This window comes from Ovis canadensis, chromosome 14, assembly GCF_042477335.2.
Source record: "Ovis canadensis isolate MfBH-ARS-UI-01 breed Bighorn chromosome 14, ARS-UI_OviCan_v2, whole genome shotgun sequence".
Taxonomy (NCBI): domain Eukaryota; kingdom Metazoa; phylum Chordata; class Mammalia; order Artiodactyla; family Bovidae; genus Ovis; species Ovis canadensis.
In genome coordinates, this window is record NC_091258.1 from 79923611 (window position 1) to 79942935 (window position 19325).

General features: G+C 57.8%; 2 protein-coding genes across 5 annotated transcripts in view; one reads left to right on the forward strand and one right to left on the reverse strand.

Moving 5' to 3' along the window:
- The first annotated feature begins 3128 nt into the window (after window positions 1-3128).
- The window catches only part of LOC138419407 (zinc finger and SCAN domain-containing protein 22-like), a 58986-nt gene continuing 42789 nt past the window's right edge, over window positions 3129-19325 (forward strand). The window contains 3 exon segments of the mRNA XM_069552286.1: window positions 3129-3574; window positions 6872-7069; window positions 7072-7643. Of these exon segments, the coding sequence (XP_069408387.1) occupies window positions 3172-3574; window positions 6872-7069; window positions 7072-7643 (1173 nt within the window). The 5' untranslated portion in view covers window positions 3129-3171.
- A1BG (alpha-1-B glycoprotein) lies at window positions 13421-18879 on the reverse strand. Of its 4 annotated transcripts, none has more exons than XR_011248960.1 (9): window positions 18000-18879; window positions 17536-17917; window positions 17429-17464; window positions 17066-17344; window positions 16166-16438; window positions 15649-15945; window positions 14601-15203; window positions 13983-14270; window positions 13421-13597 (listed from the first exon to the last, which is right to left on the reverse strand). XR_011248960.1 is itself a non-coding variant. In XM_069552307.1 (9 exons), the coding sequence occupies exons 2-9, from the start codon at window positions 17567-17569 to the stop codon at window positions 13590-13592; spliced, it is 1512 nt and encodes a 503-aa protein (XP_069408408.1). In that variant the 5' UTR covers window positions 17570-17913; window positions 18000-18879; the 3' UTR covers window positions 13421-13589. The 4 variants fall into 4 exon arrangements, 3 of the variants coding, with proteins under 3 accessions (XP_069408408.1, XP_069408407.1, XP_069408409.1); XM_069552307.1 differs by having other exon boundaries at window positions 14907-15203; window positions 17536-17913; XM_069552306.1 differs by having other exon boundaries at window positions 14907-15203.

Sequence of the window (19325 nt, forward strand, 5' to 3'; positions counted from 1 at the left end):
GCGTGAACCGACGGACGGAAAGACGCAGTGTGGAACTCACTGGTCCAGTGCGGGGCCAGCTGCTTGCGACGAAGGCTGACTGGCCAGTTTGTGTCTGACTCGTCTTGACTCGTGTTTCTGACTGACAGACTAGGAGCATTTGGTCAGCTGATGGGATGTCTGACTGACCCGATCAAGTTTGCAACTGACCAAGAAGTTGTTTGAGATTTTGTCGCTGGGTTGTGTGCTGCTGTGAGTAAGAGGGTGTGTCTATGACTGTATAAGTTTAGGCGTGACTGAGAGTGTGTATCTGACTGCCTGAAGCAGGTTGATGATGAGTAACTGTGGGAATGATGGTGCGAAGGCGTGTGTTTGACTGAGTGGGTGACTAGGAACCCTTGGGTCCCCGGGTGTATTTTGGGGTACGACTGAGGGACTCTGCCGGAGGTAGGGCGTATGGGTATAACTATGGGCTTGACTGGGATTTTGTCAGGGGGACTACGCCTGGATGATTTGCTTGGGAGTTCACCAAGCGTGTGACAGGCTTTGCACTTGGCCTTGTCTGCAGCTGGAATTCTGCGACCTGCAGTCACCCAGCTGGGATGCTGTCCTAGCACCTTCTGTGGGTTTAAGTCCAGCAGATGGCTATGGAGTCATGAGATTGTGCATCTGCTGCGTGTCTGCCGCGTGCCAGGCCTGTTGTCAGGCCAGGTACTAAGAAGTACTGATAACGTAATTACAAGAAGTGAAAGAACTGCTCCCCTGAGTTGGTCAAGCAGTTGTGGACAGAGGCTCTCAACTGTATGTGAGGTCAGAAAGTTGGAGGTGGAGTGAGCACAATCTGTGTCCGTGTATCTCATACCGTCATCAGGGATTTTCCTAAAGTGGTTTCAGGGATACAAAAGGGAGGTTGGAAATTGTCACTGCATTTATTGTTAATCCTGCCCACTCTGCGCACCAACCCCCGACCCCAGCAATGATTCCCTGTATCAGATTCCACCTTCCCTGTTCCCTCCGTTTGCTCAGCGCCTGTTACCTGTGCACTTGCTGTGGGCACTGTCTCCAGCCTGCCCAAACTCTCTGGGGAAACATGGTTAGAGCACAGAGCGCCGGGGCACACAACGGACTACTTAGCCTGCTCCCAGGTGCTGGGCCAGCTCTTGGAGAAGACGACAGCTAAAGTGGGTCCTGTAGGACTAAGGGGGCCTTTAGAACAAGAGATTAACAGGAACAGAGGAATTGAGAAATTGGGATAACGGCAAGGCCAAGGTTACAAGAGAACCAGGTGAGCTTTCCAGTGGAGTTAGGGGCTAAGCATAGCTTTGCCAGAAATCACCAGCTGCCACTGAAAAGTGTCAGGATTGAAGTCCTGTTTTATTAATGTCCAATTCTCCTTGTGCCCAAGGTCATATCTTAAGTGTCAGCAGTTTTTATCTGTCATTTTGAGTATTACATCCTAGCAGGTATAAAATGGTATCTCATTTTGGTGTTGATTTGTACTTTTCTGGTAGCTGATAATCTTGAGCTTCTTTTCATGTCCTTTTTTGGAGAAGGAACTGGCACCCCACTCCAGTACTCTTGCCTGGAAACTCCCATGGATGGAGGAGCCGGGTGGGCTGCAGTCCATGGGGTTTGCTAAGAGGCAGACATGACTGGAAACTTCACTTTCACTTTTCACTTTCATGCATTGGAGAAGGAAATGGCACCCCACTCCAGTGTTCTTGCCTGGAGAATCCCAGGGACGGGGCAGCCTGGTGGGCTGCCGTCTATGGGGTTGCACAGAGTCGGACCCGACTGAAGCGACTCAGCAGCAGCAGCAGCAGCATGTGCTTTTTAGCCACTTGCATGTCTTTGGAGAAATGTCTGGTCAAATTGCTTGCTCATTCTTTAAGTTTGGACCATTTGTCTTTTTATTGTGGAGTTGTTCTAGGTACAGGTCCCTAATCAGACATATGATGTGCAGGTATTTTCTCCCATTCTGGGGTTGCCTTTTCTTACTCTTTTTTGCCTTGCTGCATGGCTTGTAGGATCTTAGTTCCCCGACCAGAGATTGAACCCCTGCTTGGGCAGTGAAGGCACTGAGTCCTGGACTGCCAGGGAATTCCCCTTTCCACCTTCTTGATGTGCTTCAAATAACAAAGGTTTTCAATTTTGATGAAGTCCAGTTTTCTCTGTTGTCACTTACCTAACATGGCTTTTCATTATTTTTAAGTGTATGTGGAGCATTGACCACAATTAACCATGCACCAGATCACAAAGCAAGTCTCAGCACATATCAAAGGATTAAAATTGACCAAAACACATTTTCTGAGCACACTAGAGTTAATCTGGAAATCGGTAATAAAAAGACAATTAGAAAACTCTGATATGGGGTGGGAGGTGGGAGGGGGGTTCAGGATTGGGAACTCATGTACACCCGTGGCTGATTCATGTCAATGTGTGGCAAAACCAATACAGTATTGTAAACCAAAATAAAGTAAAAATAAAAATTAAAGAAATAAAAAAAGAAAACTCTGGATTGTTTGGAAATGAAGCAGCAGAGTTCTAAGCAGCCCACAGTTCAGGAAGAAACCAGAAGAAAAAATTAGAAAGTATTTTTAACTAAATGATAATGAAGATGCAAAACCAAACTTATGGGTAAACAGCTAAAGCTATGCTTATAGGGAAATTTATAGCCTGAAATACATATATTAGCAAAGAAAGGCTGAATGTTAGTTACCTAAGTATTAATCTCAGAAGCTACAAAATAATTAGCAAATAAAGTAAAGGAATGCTCCGGTGGCTCCCTGGGGACTGGAGTGTGTGTGAGGTAGGAGACAGACCCTCCACATGTGAAGGGAGCGTATGCCTTAAGCAGACGGTCTGAGGGGTCAGGCTGCAGGAGTCTGCAGCTCAGCAACTGCCTTCCCTTTCACTGTCTGGGAAACTGGGTAAATCTTTTCTCTTCTGTCTGTTTTCATACCTATAATATGGAAAGAAAGCTTCCACCTGAGTTTGTTGTGAGTGTTGAACAAATTACTCTCTGCAAGCATTTAGAAAAGTTCTCAGCACCCAGTGGGCATTGTCCTGAGTATTTTGATCATCTGTGTTGCAGCAGGACCCAAGGTCATGGGATGACCAAGTTTTGATCTTCCTGCAGACCCAGTTCCGAGGCTCCAGCCATCCTGTGTCTCACTGAAGGTCTGCTGCCCGATGGCCATGCCCAAGAGCTGCCTGAGCCCAGTGCCCTGGGAACAGGATGGCTTTCTCCTGGTGAAGATGGAGGAGGAGGAGTAGGCCAGTCTCTCCCAGGTCCAGGAATCTAGCTTTGGCCACACCGTCCACCCTGAGGCTGCACGCCTGCGCTTCCAGCACTTCTGCTTTGAGGAGGCGTCCAGCCCTCGAGAGCCACTGGCTGGGCTCCGGGAGCTCTGCCGCCAGTGGCTGCAGCCCGAGACACACTCCAAGGAGCAGATGCTGGAGCTGCTGGTGCTGGAGCAGTTCCTGGGCACGCGGCCCCCCGAGATCCAGTCTTGGGTGGGCGCTCAGTGCCCCAAGAGTGGCGAGGGGGCTGCTGTGCTGGTGGAGGATCTGACTCGGGCACTGGACAAGAGAGGTAAGGGGGGGAGGGGGCGACTGGCTCGCAGGGCACTGGGGACGAAGCCTGCGCTGGAATGTAAGGGTGCAGATTTGGACGTTTCGGTAAGCAGTTCTGTTTTGGTTGCCAGTGACCAAGTAGCTTCTTAAGCTACCTAAGACATAGTTGGTCCAGCAGTCTCATGCTTGTATCTTATCCATGTGGAAAACTCATAGGTTCAACAGTGAACCATCCCCAAGGTGAGCCTCACTGAACTGGCTGGGGTCTCGTGCTTGTGTTTGGCTGACCAAAGCCCCAGAGACTGATGTAAGCAAGGGAGTTCCCCAGAGAAGGACCAGGAGGCTGCTGCCAGATGAGGGGGCAGAAATGCCGTGTGTCCAGATGCTCTGGCTTGGCGCGCTCCGTGCTGACCTCCAGGGTCGAGACAGACCTGCCCCAGGTCAGAGGAGGGGTCCCGTCGCTCAGGGACCCACTCAGATGTTGCAGCCCACGGAGGTGTCATGGGACGCCGGGAAGACCCAGTCCTGAGACAGTCCAGGGCAGGGAGTGAAGGCTCTGTCCCGGAAGGGCCTGGCCCCTCTTGGTGGTAGCACTTGGTGGGGTGGGCATGCCAGGAACCAGGGCGGGGGCCGTGGACAGGGAGAGCATGGAATTTGAGCTCAGAGAATCCTCGAGGCTTGGTGCATCCAACCCCTGCTCTGCCACCTCCTGGCTGTGTGAGGCCACGTCCTCCTGTAGGGTCAGGAGAGTCTTCAGAGAAACTGCAAAATGGCTCTGAAACAGCAGAAAAGAACATAGTCCAGGCAGAGGGGTGGTGGGACGCAGAGACCCTGTGGTACGACATGAACTATTGCATTCTAGGAAGAGCAGGTGGTGCAGTGTTTCTGGAATAGAGGGAAAAAAAGGGTAAGGCTGGAGGGATTGGGGGAATTAGTGGAACACCAGTGGGCTTAGGGATTTCCCAGGTGGTGCTAGTGGTAAAGAACTCACCTGTCAAAGCAGGAAAAATGAGAGGCAGGGTTCTATCCCTGGGTTGGGAAGACGCCCTGGAGGACAGCATGGCTAGCCACTCCAGTGTTCTTGCCTGGAATAATCCCATGGACGGAGGAGCCTGGTGGGCTACAGTCCATAGGGTTGCAAAAAAGTTGTACAGGGCTGAAGCAACTTAGCACGCACGCACAGTGGGCTTAGAGGAGGAGAAGATTCTAGAGCTGAAATCCCAACTCGGCCACTAGCTGGCTGTGTGATCTCGTGTAAGTTACTCAACCTCTCGGAGCTAATCATGTGGTCTTGTACCAGTTACTCAAGACCTCCCCTCAGCTGGGTGTGCATTTCCTTGCCTGGAACACAGTGGTCACCTTGCCTCTGAGAGCAGAATGAAGCTTACAGGAGGCGATGGAAGTTACCCACCGTTGTTGGAGCCTAGCGTAGAACAAGAGCCTGATGATGGCCAGCAGCCCTGAGAGGCAAGCAGTATAGTATCCCGTCTTCCAGATGAGGAAACTGAGGCCCAAGTGAGGGCGAGACTGCCCAACCCTTGGAGCTGGCCAGCGGCAGAGCTAGAGCACTACTGTGGACCTAACCGACAGTTATTCCAGCCACGCCCTCCCTGTAATATGTCCAACAAACAATGCCCAGTCAAGCATCCTTGGGTGCCGTATGTACCTGTCAAGAGCAGGTCAGTTCAGGCACGCTCCTGCCCTGTTCACAGGCCAGCTTGCAGCTGCCCCTTAGGTGTGCGCTGCCTTCCCAGCAGATGATGAAGAGTGGGCCTTGGGTTCCCAGGTGGCTCAGGGAGGCCAGGTGGGCATCACCCACCACCCACAGCCCCAGGTGTCTGCCTGGGCTTCAAGGGCAAGTCTCCTGCAGCTTGGATTGATTCCCTCATCCAACCATCGCTACTGAGCCTCTGCAGACTCGTCCAGGTCCAAGCAGCAGGGAATAAGGGGGTGGGATGGAGCTTGAGCCGGTCCCGGAAGCATGTCCTCAGGCGCCTGGCTCTGTCAGATCAGTTCAACCCCGGGGATTTCCTTCTGATATTTGAGACAAAATCAGGAGCCTTAAAGAATGGAGGGTTTGAGAAGGAGGTAGTGAGTGAGGGGTGACTAGAAACCTATAACACAGGGTTTTTAATATGTTGGTTTACAATGCTGTGTTAATTTCTGCTGTTTAGCAAAATGACTCAGTTATACACACATGTTCCTTCTTTTTAATATTCTTTTCCATTATGTTTTATTCACGGACATTGAATGTCGTCCCTGTGCTGCACAGTAGGAGCTTGTTGTTCATCCATCCTGTATGTACTGGTTTGCGTCTGCTAACCCCAAACTCAGTCCGTCCCTACCTCTCCTCCCCCGTCCCTACCCCTCCTCCCCTGTGGCCGCCACAAGTCCGTCCTCTGCGTCTGTGGTCTGTGAGTCTGTTTCTGTTTCGTAGATAAGTTCATTTGTATCTTTTTTTTTTGGCTGCGACATGTGCCATGCAGGATCTCAGTTCCCTGGCCGGGGATTGAACCCATGCCCCCTGCAGTGGAACCAGGGAGTCTTAACCCCTGGACCACCAGGGAAGTCCCTGTGTCGTACTTGAGATTCAACATGTAAGTGATATCATCTGATACTTATTTTTCTCTTTTTGACTTACTTCACTTCGTATGATAATCTCTAGTCCCATCCATGTTGCTCCAGATGGTTTTCTTTCATTCTTTTCATGGCTGAGTAATATTCCACTGTGTATATATACTGCACCTTTATCCATTCATCTGCCAGTGGACATTTATTTAGGTTGCTTCCATGTCTTGGCTGTTGTAAATACAATATGAACACAGGGGTGCCTTTTCAAATTAGAGTTTTGTCTGGTTATAGGCCTAGGAGTGGGATTGCTGGGTCATATGGCAACACTGTTTTTGGTGTTTTGAGGAACTGTCGTACTGTTCTCCATAGTGGAGTCAATTTACATTCTCACTACACAGCCTCTCCAACATTTATTGTTTGTAGACTTTTTTGATGATGCCCTTCTGAGCAGTATGAAGTGGTGTCTCACTTCTGATTTGCATTTCTCTTGTAATTAGCGATGATGAGCACCCTTTCATGTGCCCATTGGCCGTCTATGTGTGTGACGCAGGTGGTTGATAGTGTTGGAGGACAGCCCTGTACCCTTTTGTCATCCAAGACACCAAGGGAGAAACTTTTCTTTGGAAAGGGGACCACATGTTAGGAGTGGCCCACACCTTCCCTTTCAGAGTGAGGCCAGGGCTCAGCAGAGTTGGGGAGGCCTGGTATGGGAAAAGCGGTGACTCTGTGGTTCGAACTGTCGCAGGCTGGGTGCTGGGATCTGAGCTCACAGATGCCAGCTGTAAGCAGAGCGGTTCGGAGGAGTCGGAGCCCTGGGACAGGGCTGCCGAAACCCTGGGAGGAGGGACTCCGCCGCGAGCCACCTTTGGTGGTGACTGTGAATCCCAGGGCGGCCCAGAGAGGCAGGCCAGACTCTCAGGGGAAACGTGGGCCCAGTCTGCCCCCTCCAGATGGATGTCAGGAAAACGTCAGGGCCTTACAAGGAGGGGCCCCCAGCCCAGCCCAGCTGTGAAGCTGGTGCCTTGGGGGACAGCCCCCACATGCGGCCAGACCTCACCTCCCGAGAGAAGACTCCTTCTGAGGAGAGATGGGATCCACCGGATGGCTGTGGGACAGAGCCTCCAGGCACGTGCTCAGGGAGGAAGCCCCCCACGTGTGGAGAGTGGGCGAAGACCCTCCAGAGCCCCTCGGAGGCCCACCAGAAGAGCCAGGCCCGCAGGACGCCCTACACGGGCAGCGAGTGTGGGAAAGCCTTCGGCCGGAGCGCGCACCTGGCCCAGCACCGGGGGGTGCACACGGGGGCCAAGCCCCACGCGTGCATGGAGTGCGGCAAGGCCTTCGGTCGGCTCACCCACCTGAGCCAACACCGCGGGGTGCACACCGGCGAGAAGCCCTACGCCTGCGGAGAGTGCGGCAAGGCCTCCCGCCGCAGCACCCACCTCAGCCGGCGCGGGTGGACGCACGCGGGCGAGCGGCCCTGCACGTGCGACGCGTGCGGCCAGGCCCTCAGCCAGAGCGCGCGTCTGAGCCAGCGCCAGTGCGTGCACGCAGCCGAGCAGCCCCGAGGGCCGCGCTGCGCCGCGGTGCGGCACCTGCGGGCGCGCTGCGGGAGAAGCCCCGCCAGGCCCGGGAGGGCCGCGAGGCCTTGGCGCAGGGCTCCTGCCTGCCGGGGCGCCACGCACGCCGGCGAGCCCTGCCGGTGCGGCGGCGGCGGGAAGGCCTTCGGCCGCAGCTCGCCCGCCCGGTTCACCTGCGCCTCCACGCCAGCGCCCTCCCGTGACCCGCGCGCCTCCCGCGCGGCGCAGCGCCGGCCAGGAACCTGAATTCCAGAAGAGCCGGGACAGCTGGGCCGGGGACTGGCGCGTCCCGAAACCACAGGGGCTTCCGGGCAGGATGTGGGGCTGCGGGGACAGCGCTTCCCTCAGGGCTGTGGAGGGAGGCTCTCCAGGCCGGCCCGCGAAGCTCCCGGAAGCCCCCGGCCGCCCTCCGCCCCCCACTCGGGGCCATCGCAGCACAGCTGAATCCGGGGGGGAGCGGGTCCTGGAAGCCAGGCCTCAGGGGCCCCCAGGTGCTCAGGCGGGAGGCGCCCTCACACGCCGGCACGGCTGCCCGCCTTGCCCGCCCCGCTCCTGTGTCACTGGGGCCTGCCGCGCCCACCTACCGCACACGCACTGCTCTCTCCGCCGGCTCCAGCCCAACTCCCAGGCCAGCCTGGGGGCTGCCTTTTCCACGAGGCCCTCTCCGACCCTCAGCCTCTCTGGCACTTTCCCTGTCCTGAGGGGGCTCTTGTCCCTGCACAGCATCCATTTCTCCCTGCCCACTCCCAGCACGGCCCACCCGTCGTCAGGCTGTTGGTCTTACCTCCACTGCTCCACCTTCACCGCCATCACCGCCGGCGGGCCCGCATCCCCGGTCCCGGGATTCCAGCAGGGGGTCTCCCTCCTGACACCTTCCTGCCTTCATCACACACACGCACCACATGCATACACACACAGCGCGTGCATATATCACACACAGCGCATGCACACACACCACATACATACACACACCACATGCACACACACACAGTGCGTGCATATATCACACACACCACACACACACACACCACATGCATACACACACCACATGCACACACACACACCACACACACACACACATGCATACACACACCACATGCATACACACACAGCGCGTGCATATATCACACACACCACACACACACACCACATACATATATCATGCACACCACACACACAGCACACACACATATCACACACCACATGCATACACACACCACATACATATCATACACACACAGCACACACACACAGCACACACATATCACACACACCACATGCATACACACACCACATACATACACACACCACATACATACACCACACACCACATGCATACACACACACCACATACATATATCATACACACCACACACATACACAGCGCACACACATATCACACACACCACATGCATACACACACCACATACATACACACCACACACACACACCACACACACACCACATGCATACACACACACCACATACATATATCACACACACCACATGCATACATACACAGCACATACGTATATCACACACACCACCTACATACACACACACCACATACATATATCACACACACCACACGCACACAGCACATACAGCACACACACACCACATGCATACACATACACCACATACATATATTACACACACCACAGACATACAGCACACAGGCACACTATATACATATACATTTCTCCCACACCACATACACTACACACAAACCAACACACACCACACACACATGCCACTTACATACACTTCCCCACATACACACACACAGTTGTTTCCTTCTCCACACAGGCCTCCAGCAGGCTTTCTACAACCCGAATCTGATCGTGTCTCCACAGTCATGGGAAGCTCTCCACTGCGTCACCTACAGCAAAGCTTCCTGCATGGTTTACAAGTTGCCGAGACATAAGTGGCTTTGGGTGCCAGGCTATCTCTCCAGTTACCTATGTGTTTATGGACACTCATATTGCTGTGGGTGCAGTGGAGTGAACATAATCCAGATCGCTGCCCCGTGAGATGAACCTGAGGCTCCGTCAGCTGCCATTCACGGCTTGCCGGTGCCGGGCCCTCAGCCTCGTCCCCTGTGGCCCTGCCTCCCACACACCTGCTTGCAGAGCACGCACTCCCTGGAGGAGCCATCCTTTCTCCCACGGACATGCCTTTGCCTCTGTGCCTGGAACCGTCCGCTCTCTCCTCCGGGATGTCTCCCCTGTCCCTCCCCCATGTCCCCACCTGCGCTCTCTGCTCCCCGAGGGCCTCCTCCTGACTCCTCCCGAGCCTCCTGCATGTCACAGCTACTCCTCACAGAGCTTGGAGTTTGTCTTTCCTGAGGACACTGAGCGTCCAGGAGCAGGGCTGCGTCTCACTGAGTGTCCCCAGCACGCGGGCCAGAGGCGCTGAGCGACAGCTGCTGAATGCGTGACCGATGCCTTTCCACGGGCGGTCACCACGCTCCAGCCTGAGTCGTCCTCAGACGTTTACGCTGCTGTCTCCCCCGGTTGTGGGCCCTCCAGGACAGACTGCCCGACTCCTCCAGGGCCCCCGCGCCCGGACAAGCCGGCACCTGCGGCTCCCTTACCGTGTGCCGAGCCAGCCCTCTCCGTGGCCCCGCAGCTGCGCGGCTGCCGCGGCCGGGAGCGCTCTGCCCTCCCTCGCAGCCCTGTGCCCCCGACCGCTTGCAGGCTCCGTGTCTGGAGCCAGCGTGGCAGCCTCTGTGCCTCTGTTCCCGTCAAGGCACCAGCCTCCCTGTTTCTCTGACGACTCTGGCGTGTGAGCCTGACCCCCCACCACACAGTTGTGTATTGTGTCCTGGTCATCGACGCCGTCTCTCCCTGTGTTTCTCCCTCTGTCTCCAATTCATTCCTTCTGTGTCATGAGCAAACAGAGACCTCTGAGGAGTGAGGTTCCGAGCAGAAAGCTGAGACCCGGGAGGTGGAGATCTTGCCAGTGTCTCAGAGGGTCCCAGATGTACGCAGCATGGCTGAGGCTCCGACGCTGAGCGACTGACCGGAGGTGAGAGAGGCGGCGAGCGGAGAGATGCGTGTCCCCCTGCCCTCAGGCCCCCGCAGGCTGCAGGGAGCGGAAGGGCCGCCGTGGGGGCCGCAGGTCAGTGACCTCCCTGAGCCTCAGTGACCGCTCGGCCAGGAGAGGGGATGAAGAGACCCGCCTCTGCAGCACCTGATGCAGGCTCTGGGCACTGGCCCTGACTGCTGGCATCTGACTCCCCCTTTCCGCCCCACCCTTCTGCTCTCTTTCACTGAGGAACTGAATCTCCTCCCCACCCCGGCACTCACAGCACCTACCACACCCTCTTTGTCGTGAGATGTGTATCTACTTTGTTTATCCAAAGGAGAAGGAGTTCAGGGGAAGAAAGGAATCTTTATTAAGGTCTTACATCCCATTTAAATGGTAAAATATTAATTCTAAGTAGACTGTAAAGAGTTAAGTATGCATACTGTGATCCCAAGAGAAATCTTTTAAAAAGACTATACAAAGAGAATTCATTGGAATGACTGATGCTGAAGCTCCAATACTTTGGCCACCTGATGCAAACTGACTCATTGGGAAAGACCCTGATGCTGGGAAAGAGTGAAGACAGGAGAAGGGGATGACAGAGGATGAGAGGGCTGGATGGCATCGCCACTCGATGGACATGAGTTTGAGCAAGCTCTGGGAGTTGGTGATGGACAGGGCAGCCTGGCGTACTGCAGTCCATGGGGCTCGCAGAGTCAACACGACTGAGTGACTGAAATGAACTGACAGATGATCAGAACTCAGATGAGCTAAAAAGGAAGCTGAGAACCAACCCAAAAGAAAGCAGGAAAGGGGAAGCTGACAGGTAACAAAAGGAACCAAGAGGCAGACCAAACCGTAGGCTTACACATCGTTACATATATCTGAACATGCCAACTAGAAGAACTTGCCAGAATGAATTTCTTTAAAAAAGAAAATAAACTCTTTTCAGTATGATGATATAGGGACTTCCCTGGTGGTCCAGGGGTTAAGAATCCACCTTGCAATCCAGGGGACGTGTTTGATCCCTGCTCAGGGAACTAGATCCCACATGCTGTGTAGAAACTGAGTACCACAACTACTGAGCCCACGTGCTCCGAAGCCGCCAAGCCACAGCTAGAGACTTCATGTGTCCCAGGGAAAGATCCTGCATGATTCAATGAAGATCCTCAGGCCTCAACTAAGACCCAATGCAGCCAAAGAAATAAATATCTTAAAAATAAATGTAATTATATAGGTAAGCTTAAGGTAAAAAAGTGGAGAAAGATATATATTATGAAATCTCCATCAAAAAATGCTGCAATGGCTATATTAATATCAAACCAAGTAGACTTAGGAGCAAGGAAAATTACTAGGAACAGAGAGAGAAGTTACATAGTGATAAACAGACAATTCACCAAAAAGACATAACAGTTCCAAATAACGTATGCATTTAACAACAAAGCCTTAAAATAACAGGAAATAAAAACTGATAGAACTGAAAGAATATCATAGACAAATTCACAATTATAATTGGAGACTTCAACACCCCTCTCACTAGAATCAAGAGAACAAAACAGAAAACCAGTAAGGATGCAAAAGAACTGACCAGTGTCATCAACCAACTGGATGTAACGGATGAAGCTGCCAAAGGTCAAACTTTGTTTATCCAGAAATAATTTCCCATGATTTAAGTGAAGATAATGCTTTTTAAGTCTGATATTAAGCTGTTACTAATGTTTACCCCCAAAAGTGAATGGTCTAAGTTTCCACCTGAGGAAAATGAAAAAGAAGAAAATAATTCAGAATTAAGTAGAAGGAAGGGAATGATACAAGTAGAGAGTCACAAAATAGAAGAGAGTACCAAAATGAGCACTCTCAAAAGGCAATCTGTTCTTTGATAAAGATAAATATAACTACAGTTGATAACCCTCTAGCTAGACAGAGAGGGAGAAGGGACACAGCATCATGAAAGAGGCGGCATCACTGCAGACCCTGCAGGCACGCGGAGGCTGCAGCAGTGCCATGAGGAACTCTGCCGGACAAGCAGACCTCTGCGGTCAAGAGAGGCGCATTTCCCGCAGAAACAGTTCACCAAGCATTAGCTGATGATGCTAGCCTTACAACTGATGTGTGTCAGCACCTGGAGGGCCAGGCTAGGGCGGGGCAGTGGTCCAGGAGCAGTCCGGTTAGGGGACCGTGGGGAAGAGCGAAGAGGACTCCTCCCTCCCGCGGCCTTGGGCTGCGGGGTGGGCGGCCCGGTCTCGGCGCGGGCGCCCGGTCTTGGCGCGGGACACAGCCCCGCATCGCCACCTGGTGGCTGCTGAGCCGGCAAGTTCAGTTCAGTTCAGTTCAGTCGCTCAGTCGTGTCCGACTCTCTGCGACCCCATGAATCGCAGCACGCCAGGCCTCCCTGTCCCTCACCAACTCCCGGAGCCGGGAAGAGAGAGCTGCAAAATGCAGCCTCTGAACCGCCTCCTATCCAGTCAAGGAGGTCCGGAGCCTCATCTGCCTCCCACACCTGCGGGGACTGGACGGAGGGGACTGGGGAGCAGGAGGAAGCTTAACGGGAGAAGGCAGGAGAAGGGGCCTCCATCCTCAGGATCCAGCCCAGAGACCACCCACCTTCAGGACTCCAGGTCCCAGCCCGGGGGCTCCCGCCCCCCCCCCCCCCCCGCACCTGGACCACCATGGGCCAGAGACACGTCTTAAAGGCTGTCTGCACATTTATTAGTTCCTGGGATGGATCAGGGAGAGGCGGCCACTCCCCCTGCCCCCAGGGAGAACTCCAGCTTCCCGCTGCAGCACAAGGCATCGGAGGCAGGCTGGAGAAAGGACTTCCCGAGGATACCATCAGCACCCGGCTCGGCCCCTGGGTCAGCTTCCTGGACCAAGTGGACAAAAGTGATGGTGGGGAGGAAGGCTCCCTGCATCCTCCCTAATGAGTCAGGGCGGGCCTCCTTGAGGCCTCAGCAGGGCAGGGACTGGTCAGCTGCCAGGAAACACGCCCCCACCGCCCCCTACAGGTGCTGATGACCACACCCCGCCCTGCCTTGCAGTCCCCCGACACACACACACACCCAGCACACACACACACCCAGCAGTCTAGGTGCGCGCGCACACGCGCACACACACACACACACACGAGCAGTCTAGGCCCACCAGCTAATGTCAGTGCTGGAGGAGCTCATGAAAGCGCAGCCCTGGAGGAGGGTACCATCTGGGCAAAGGCCTGGATCGCAACCCCCTCCTCCTGGGCCTTCCATTCACCTGCCACCTGGAGCTCCACCGGGTCGCTGAGCTCAGACAGCAAGGAGCGGGACCCGCCGGTGCGGTAGCGGCAGCTGTATGTGCCGGCGTGCTGGCGGCCCACGTGGGTCAGCACCAGGTCCGCGGAGCGGTTGGTGGACCAAGCCACCGCCAAGGGCTCCTCTTCGCCGGCGCGCAGCAGCAGGAAGGACACGTCGGGCACCTCGGCCTCGCAGCGCAGGACGGCATCGCGGCCCGGAGTCAAGGCCCCAGTCCACAGGGCCCGGAGCTGCGGCCTGGGCAGCGGTCCTGGGCGAGCGGCGGGAGGTCAAGTGAGTCCCCTCGGCCGCTCCGACCCTGGGCACTGCGCTGTAGCTGGCGGGCCTCCCCGTCCCACCCCCTAGACCTGCCATGAGGTCTGAGCCCCCCAGGGGTCCCCATCACGGGCACGCAGTGCCCAGGAGGAAAACGCCACCTGCCCAGCGGAGTGGGGTTTCCGCGGAGGGCACAGCCGGGGCAGCGACCCGGAGGTGGGAACTGTGTCCCCAAGAGGCCCGGACGCGGAAATCCAAGGAGCACACAGACCCAAGGCCGGCGGGGGCTCGGCGCGAATTACACCTCGACCCTCCGCATAGGCACCTGGGCTCCAGGAGGGCTGGGGTCCTAATCTGACGACCACCGACAGGCGCGTGGCGCAGGGAAACCAAGGCACGAGCCGGTGCAGAGCGGCCGGAAGTCTGAGCCCTAAAAGCTGGATCCGCCCCCCACGATCTCCAACAACGCGCCCCACCTGCCCGGCGCTCAAGGCGGCGGCAGACAGGCCACCAGGCGGGGCGCCCCGGGGCCCTGGCGGCCGACGCCCTCAGGCCCCGGGCGCCTCCCGTCGGACCCCGGGGCAGGCGCCCGGGGAGAAGGGGGCTCCGGGCGGCCGCGCCCGCAGCTCACCGTCAACGCGCAGCTCCAGGGTCGCGCTAGGCTTGGAACCCGAGAAGGGCGGCGACGTGCCCACGTAGACGCAGCTGAAGTTGCCCGAGTCCACCGCCGAGACGCCGCGCAGCTCGAACTGGGCCTCGGGGCCCGCGGGGCTCAGGACGCGCTGCACCCGGCTCCCGCCCGCGTCCTTGCGCACCAGGGCGAAGCGCACGCCGGCGCGGGGTGCCCGGCACCGCAGCTGCACCAGCGCGCCCGGCGTGGGACTCAGGACCGCGGGTTCGGCCGACAGCTCCGGCGCGGGGAGCGTCCCTGCGGGGAGCGCGCGGGAGGCTGGCGCACAAACCGGATCCTCCCCCCGGAAAGATCCGCCCCGCTCCCTCCTGGGAGGCCGGCGGGGCCCACCCCCGAGCCTTCCTCCCGACCCGGCCCGGTCCTCGCCGGACGCGGACGTTCCTACGCTCTCCGCACTGGTCCGTAAGCGCAGGAAAACGGGGTGCGGGCGCATTTTGTGGAGGGGGCCCCCCCGAGCCCCCGACGGCCGCGTCCTCTCCTGAGCTTTACGCCCCGGGCCCGAGTCCTTAGGGGTCCTGCAGCTCCCCCGGCGCCCTCCACAGCGGCCTCAGGGCCCGCCGGAGCTGGCCCTGCGCTCCTCGCCCTCGGCTCGCGAGGGAGCGCGCGCCCCGGGCACCGGCAGGCCCGCGTCCGGGCTCTGTCCCGGCTCTCGCAGCCCCGCGGCCTCGTCCCGCAGGCTCACCGTCGCTCAGCACCAGCTCGGCCGGCGCACTGTCTCGGGACCAGGCCGCCAGCTCGCTGCGCAGCCGGTAGCGGCAGGTGTAGCCGCCTCCGTCGCCCGCGGCCAGTGCGCTCAGCAGGAAGAAGACGCGGTCCGGACTGGTGCTGGCCCGGGGTACCAGCTGCTCCTCCGCGCCCCGCCGCAGCTGGAAGTCCACGTCGCTCAGGGGCGCCACGCAGGTGAGCGAGGCAGGCGAGCCCGGCCTCAGGACCTGGGCCGACTCCCTGGCCACCGTCAGTGTGGGCGCCGGCGGCGGGGCTGCAGGGAGGGGTGTGTCACTGGGGCGGCCGCTGGGGGTCCCAGCCTCCAGACCTCTGTCCCAGAACAGCCTGCCGGTGGTGGGTTCCGACGCCGCTCCCCAGACAGGCCGCTGCTTCCCACAGCCGTCCTGGGTGGGGCTGCTCAGGGTCCAGGGTAGTTTCTCATCCTCCAGGAGCCTCCTCCCCCAGGAGCCCTCTGGGATGGCCCACCCACTCACCCAGCTCCTCTACGGTCACTGTGGCACTGGGCTCCGAGGGGGTGCCTGCCGCGTGGGTCCGGTAGCTGCAGCTGTAGTTCCCAGCCCGGTGGACCGGGAAGGAGGCTTGCGTGGCCTCTGGGGCCTCAGCCACCTCCACAAACTGGTCCTCGCCTTCCTGCCTCAGCAGGAAGGTCACACCTCGAAGTCCCGAGAGGCACAGCAGCGTGGTGTTCAGGCCAGGTGTGATCCAGGACACGGGACTGGTTGAGATCGAGGGTGGGGGCAGGGGCTCTGCAGATGGGGCAGGGGTCACAGCGGGGCAGGGGTCTCGGGTGGCTCTGCCTGAGCTGGGAGACATGGGGGCCCAGCCCGAGCTGGACCTCCAAGCTCCTGACAGTGTGAGAGAGCCGGGAGGTGGACGTCTTGATAGGGGCGTGAGCACGGAATACAAGTGGAAGGCATGGGGCCGGTCTGCCCGCAGCTTCCTGGGGATTCAATCATTTATTCCTCACAGCCTTCTAGGGTTGGTGAAAACATCACCCTCTTTTTGGTCAGTCACTAAGTCTGTCCAGTTGTTTGGCACCCCACGGACTGTAGCCCGCCAGGCTCCTCTGACCGTGGGGTTCCCCAGGCAAGGACACTGGAGCAGGTTGCCATGCCCTCCTCCAGGGGGTCTTCCTGACCCAGGGATTGGACTGGCCTCTCCTGCGCTGGCAGCTGGAGTCTTTACTACTGAGCCACCAGGGAAGCCCAGTCTCCCTTATTCTACAGATGGGGACACTGGGCTCAGAGACAGGACCTGAACTGCTCGAGGCCACCGGCTGCTCCGGACAGGAAGAGCGCAGGGGGCTTGAGGTGTGGGCAGAGGAGCCTCCCCAGCAGCCCGCCTCCTGCCTGCAGGCCGTGGACCACACTCACCTGCTCCCGTCACGTCCACCAGCTTGCTCGGGCTGATCCAATCGTCGTTGCCCTTGTAGCGGCAGCTGTAGAGGCCCCGGGTGGTGCTGGTCACTGGTCCCAGCGGGAACCTGTGCTCGTGAGCAGGGGACTCCAGGTGCACCGGTTCCTGGCCCACGCCATCCTTGAGGAGCTGGAACTCCAGGGTTGGCAGCGGGCTCTGGCAGGTCAGCGTCACGTTGGCCCAGGGTGCCAGCGGTGAGCTGGCCTCGGCCCACAGGGATGGCCTGGGGTCGAAGACTGCATGGGGGAGGCAATCAGGGCCGGGCACCCACCTGGGGGCTCACCCTGCAGTGCCCCCCGTGCCCAGGCCAGCCTACTCACACGTCGCCTGCTCAGTCACCGGGCTCAGGGCCAGACCTGCCGAGACCTGGCTGTTAGGCCTCACCGCCGTTCCCCCCGCGCCCAGCCACCCCAGGACCCAGCCTCACCCCAGAGCAGCAGGAGGGCTGCCCGAGCAGACATGGTCCACCTCCCGCAGCCTTGGGGCTGTCTGTGGGGTTATAAGGTGCAGCCGGGGCGGCGGGGCTGACCCCCACGTCCTTCCCGGAAAGCTGGGCTCCAGGGGCAAAGGGCGAACCTTGACCCCCTTGCTCAGCCACAGCAAGTCAATAACCGCGCTGACTGGATTTGCTGCCTTCCGGTCCGTTTTGCGAACCTCTCACACGCAGTTATGGGGACTAGCAGCAGTCAGGATGCACGTTTCGGCCCCGGACATGTCAGGACTGGACACAGCTTCTTTTTAGGATCCCGCTGGCAGCCCTCGCGGGCAGGTTATTTTTCCCTTGGATATCCCAACCACAAAAAACCTGTCTGCCAACAAGAGACTGGTTCAATCCCTGAGTCAGGAAGCTCCCCTGGTAAAGGGAATGGTCTCCCACTCCAGTGTTCTCACCTGGGAAATTCCACAGACAGAGGAGCCTGGAGGGCTATAGTCCATGGGGTCCCAAAGAGCCAACACGACTTAGCAACTAAATAAAAACAATCTCAACTACAGCAGCAGAGATGAATCAGTGGTCAGAGCTCTGGGGAAAAGGTTTTGAGTGGAAGTCGGCCACGGTGAATTGGTTACAGGTGAGATTGCAGAGGAAGGCGCGTCCGGAGGACAGTGAGGGGCCACAGGGGCTGCAACCGCTCGGCTGCAACCGCTCGGCTGGGGCTGCTGGTCAGAATCCGGAAGCTAAAAGCCCCGAGTAAGAGCGTCCCGTCTGGTCCTGCGTTCGGCAAGTTGCTGGTCTGAGGCATTCCCCAGAAAAATAAGGAGGCCATATGGACAGGCAGGACCTGAGGTTCTCACACAGGTCACACATCACACACACACGCAGCCATTGCACAATATCCCGTCCCGTCCGGGCCTGTGTGGGCCTGGCCTTCAACCCAGGGAGTTGAAGGCCTCTCCCCACATTGGTGGCATTGATCGGGTAATTCCTTGGAAATCCAGTGCCTCCCGCGCTCTGTGGCAACTCGCCACGTTGTCCCTTGGTTTCTCCACCTGACAAATTAGCCAGCTGGAGCTCGAGACCGAAGGATGGGTGCTGGGAGCCCCCTCTCCAAGTAGGCGTGAGGATATTCGGGTGATGGTGAACACTGGCATGCCACGCCCCATGCCGAACTGTCCTCAGGGCCCTGATGGTCACCTGTCACCATGTGGGAGGATGTGACGGAGAAGCTCCGCTTTCCCAGAGCTCATGGGCTGGAGTCCGAGGATGCTCGTCCCAGGCGGGAGGTGGGCCGGCTGCCATGCCGCCTGTCCGTGCGGCTCCCAGAGAACGGGGCTGTGGGGAGCCAGGTGCGCTGGGGGACAGGCAGCCAGGGGCTCACCTGCCCACTGCCCCAGCAGCAGATGGGAACAACCTGACCCACAGTGGACGCCAGCCGAGGCCGACGGAGCTGGGGTCAGCAGCCGTGACTCCTGGGGGAGGTCAAGGGAGGTGTTTCTCTAGAATTTGAAGCCTGTTGTGCAAGTAAGGAGACCAGCCGCGGGTTCCAAAAGGCGTCCCTCATACGCCAGGACAGAGCGGTGGGCGGCAGGTCCTGTCGTTTCACCCACTGCGGCTTAACTGCTCAGGGGCATCCAGCACCCAGCCCACACAGAGTCTGCCCTGCCGAGGACAGATGGGCGGGAAGGCTGTCCCGGGAAAGGCAAGTGCAGAAGGCGCCCTCATGTGGCAGCTGGGGACGGAAAACAGCACAGCCGGCCACTGTGGACGGCCGCCCAGAC

Excerpts from the sequence above, each read along its gene's own strand:
- A1BG (XM_069552307.1), bottom strand. The coding sequence starts at position 17,569 with ATGTCTGCTCGGGCAGCCCTCCTGCTGCTCTGGG. Across the intron at positions 17,345-17,428 it reads GGTGACTGAGCAGGCGACGT|TCTTCGACCCCAGGCCATCC; the intron begins GTGAGTAGGCTG and ends TCCCCCATGCAG. Across the intron at positions 14,271-14,906 it reads CCTGGAGCTGCGCGTTGACG|GACCGCTGCCCAGGCCGCAG; the intron begins GTGAGCTGCGGG and ends CCGCTCGCCCAG.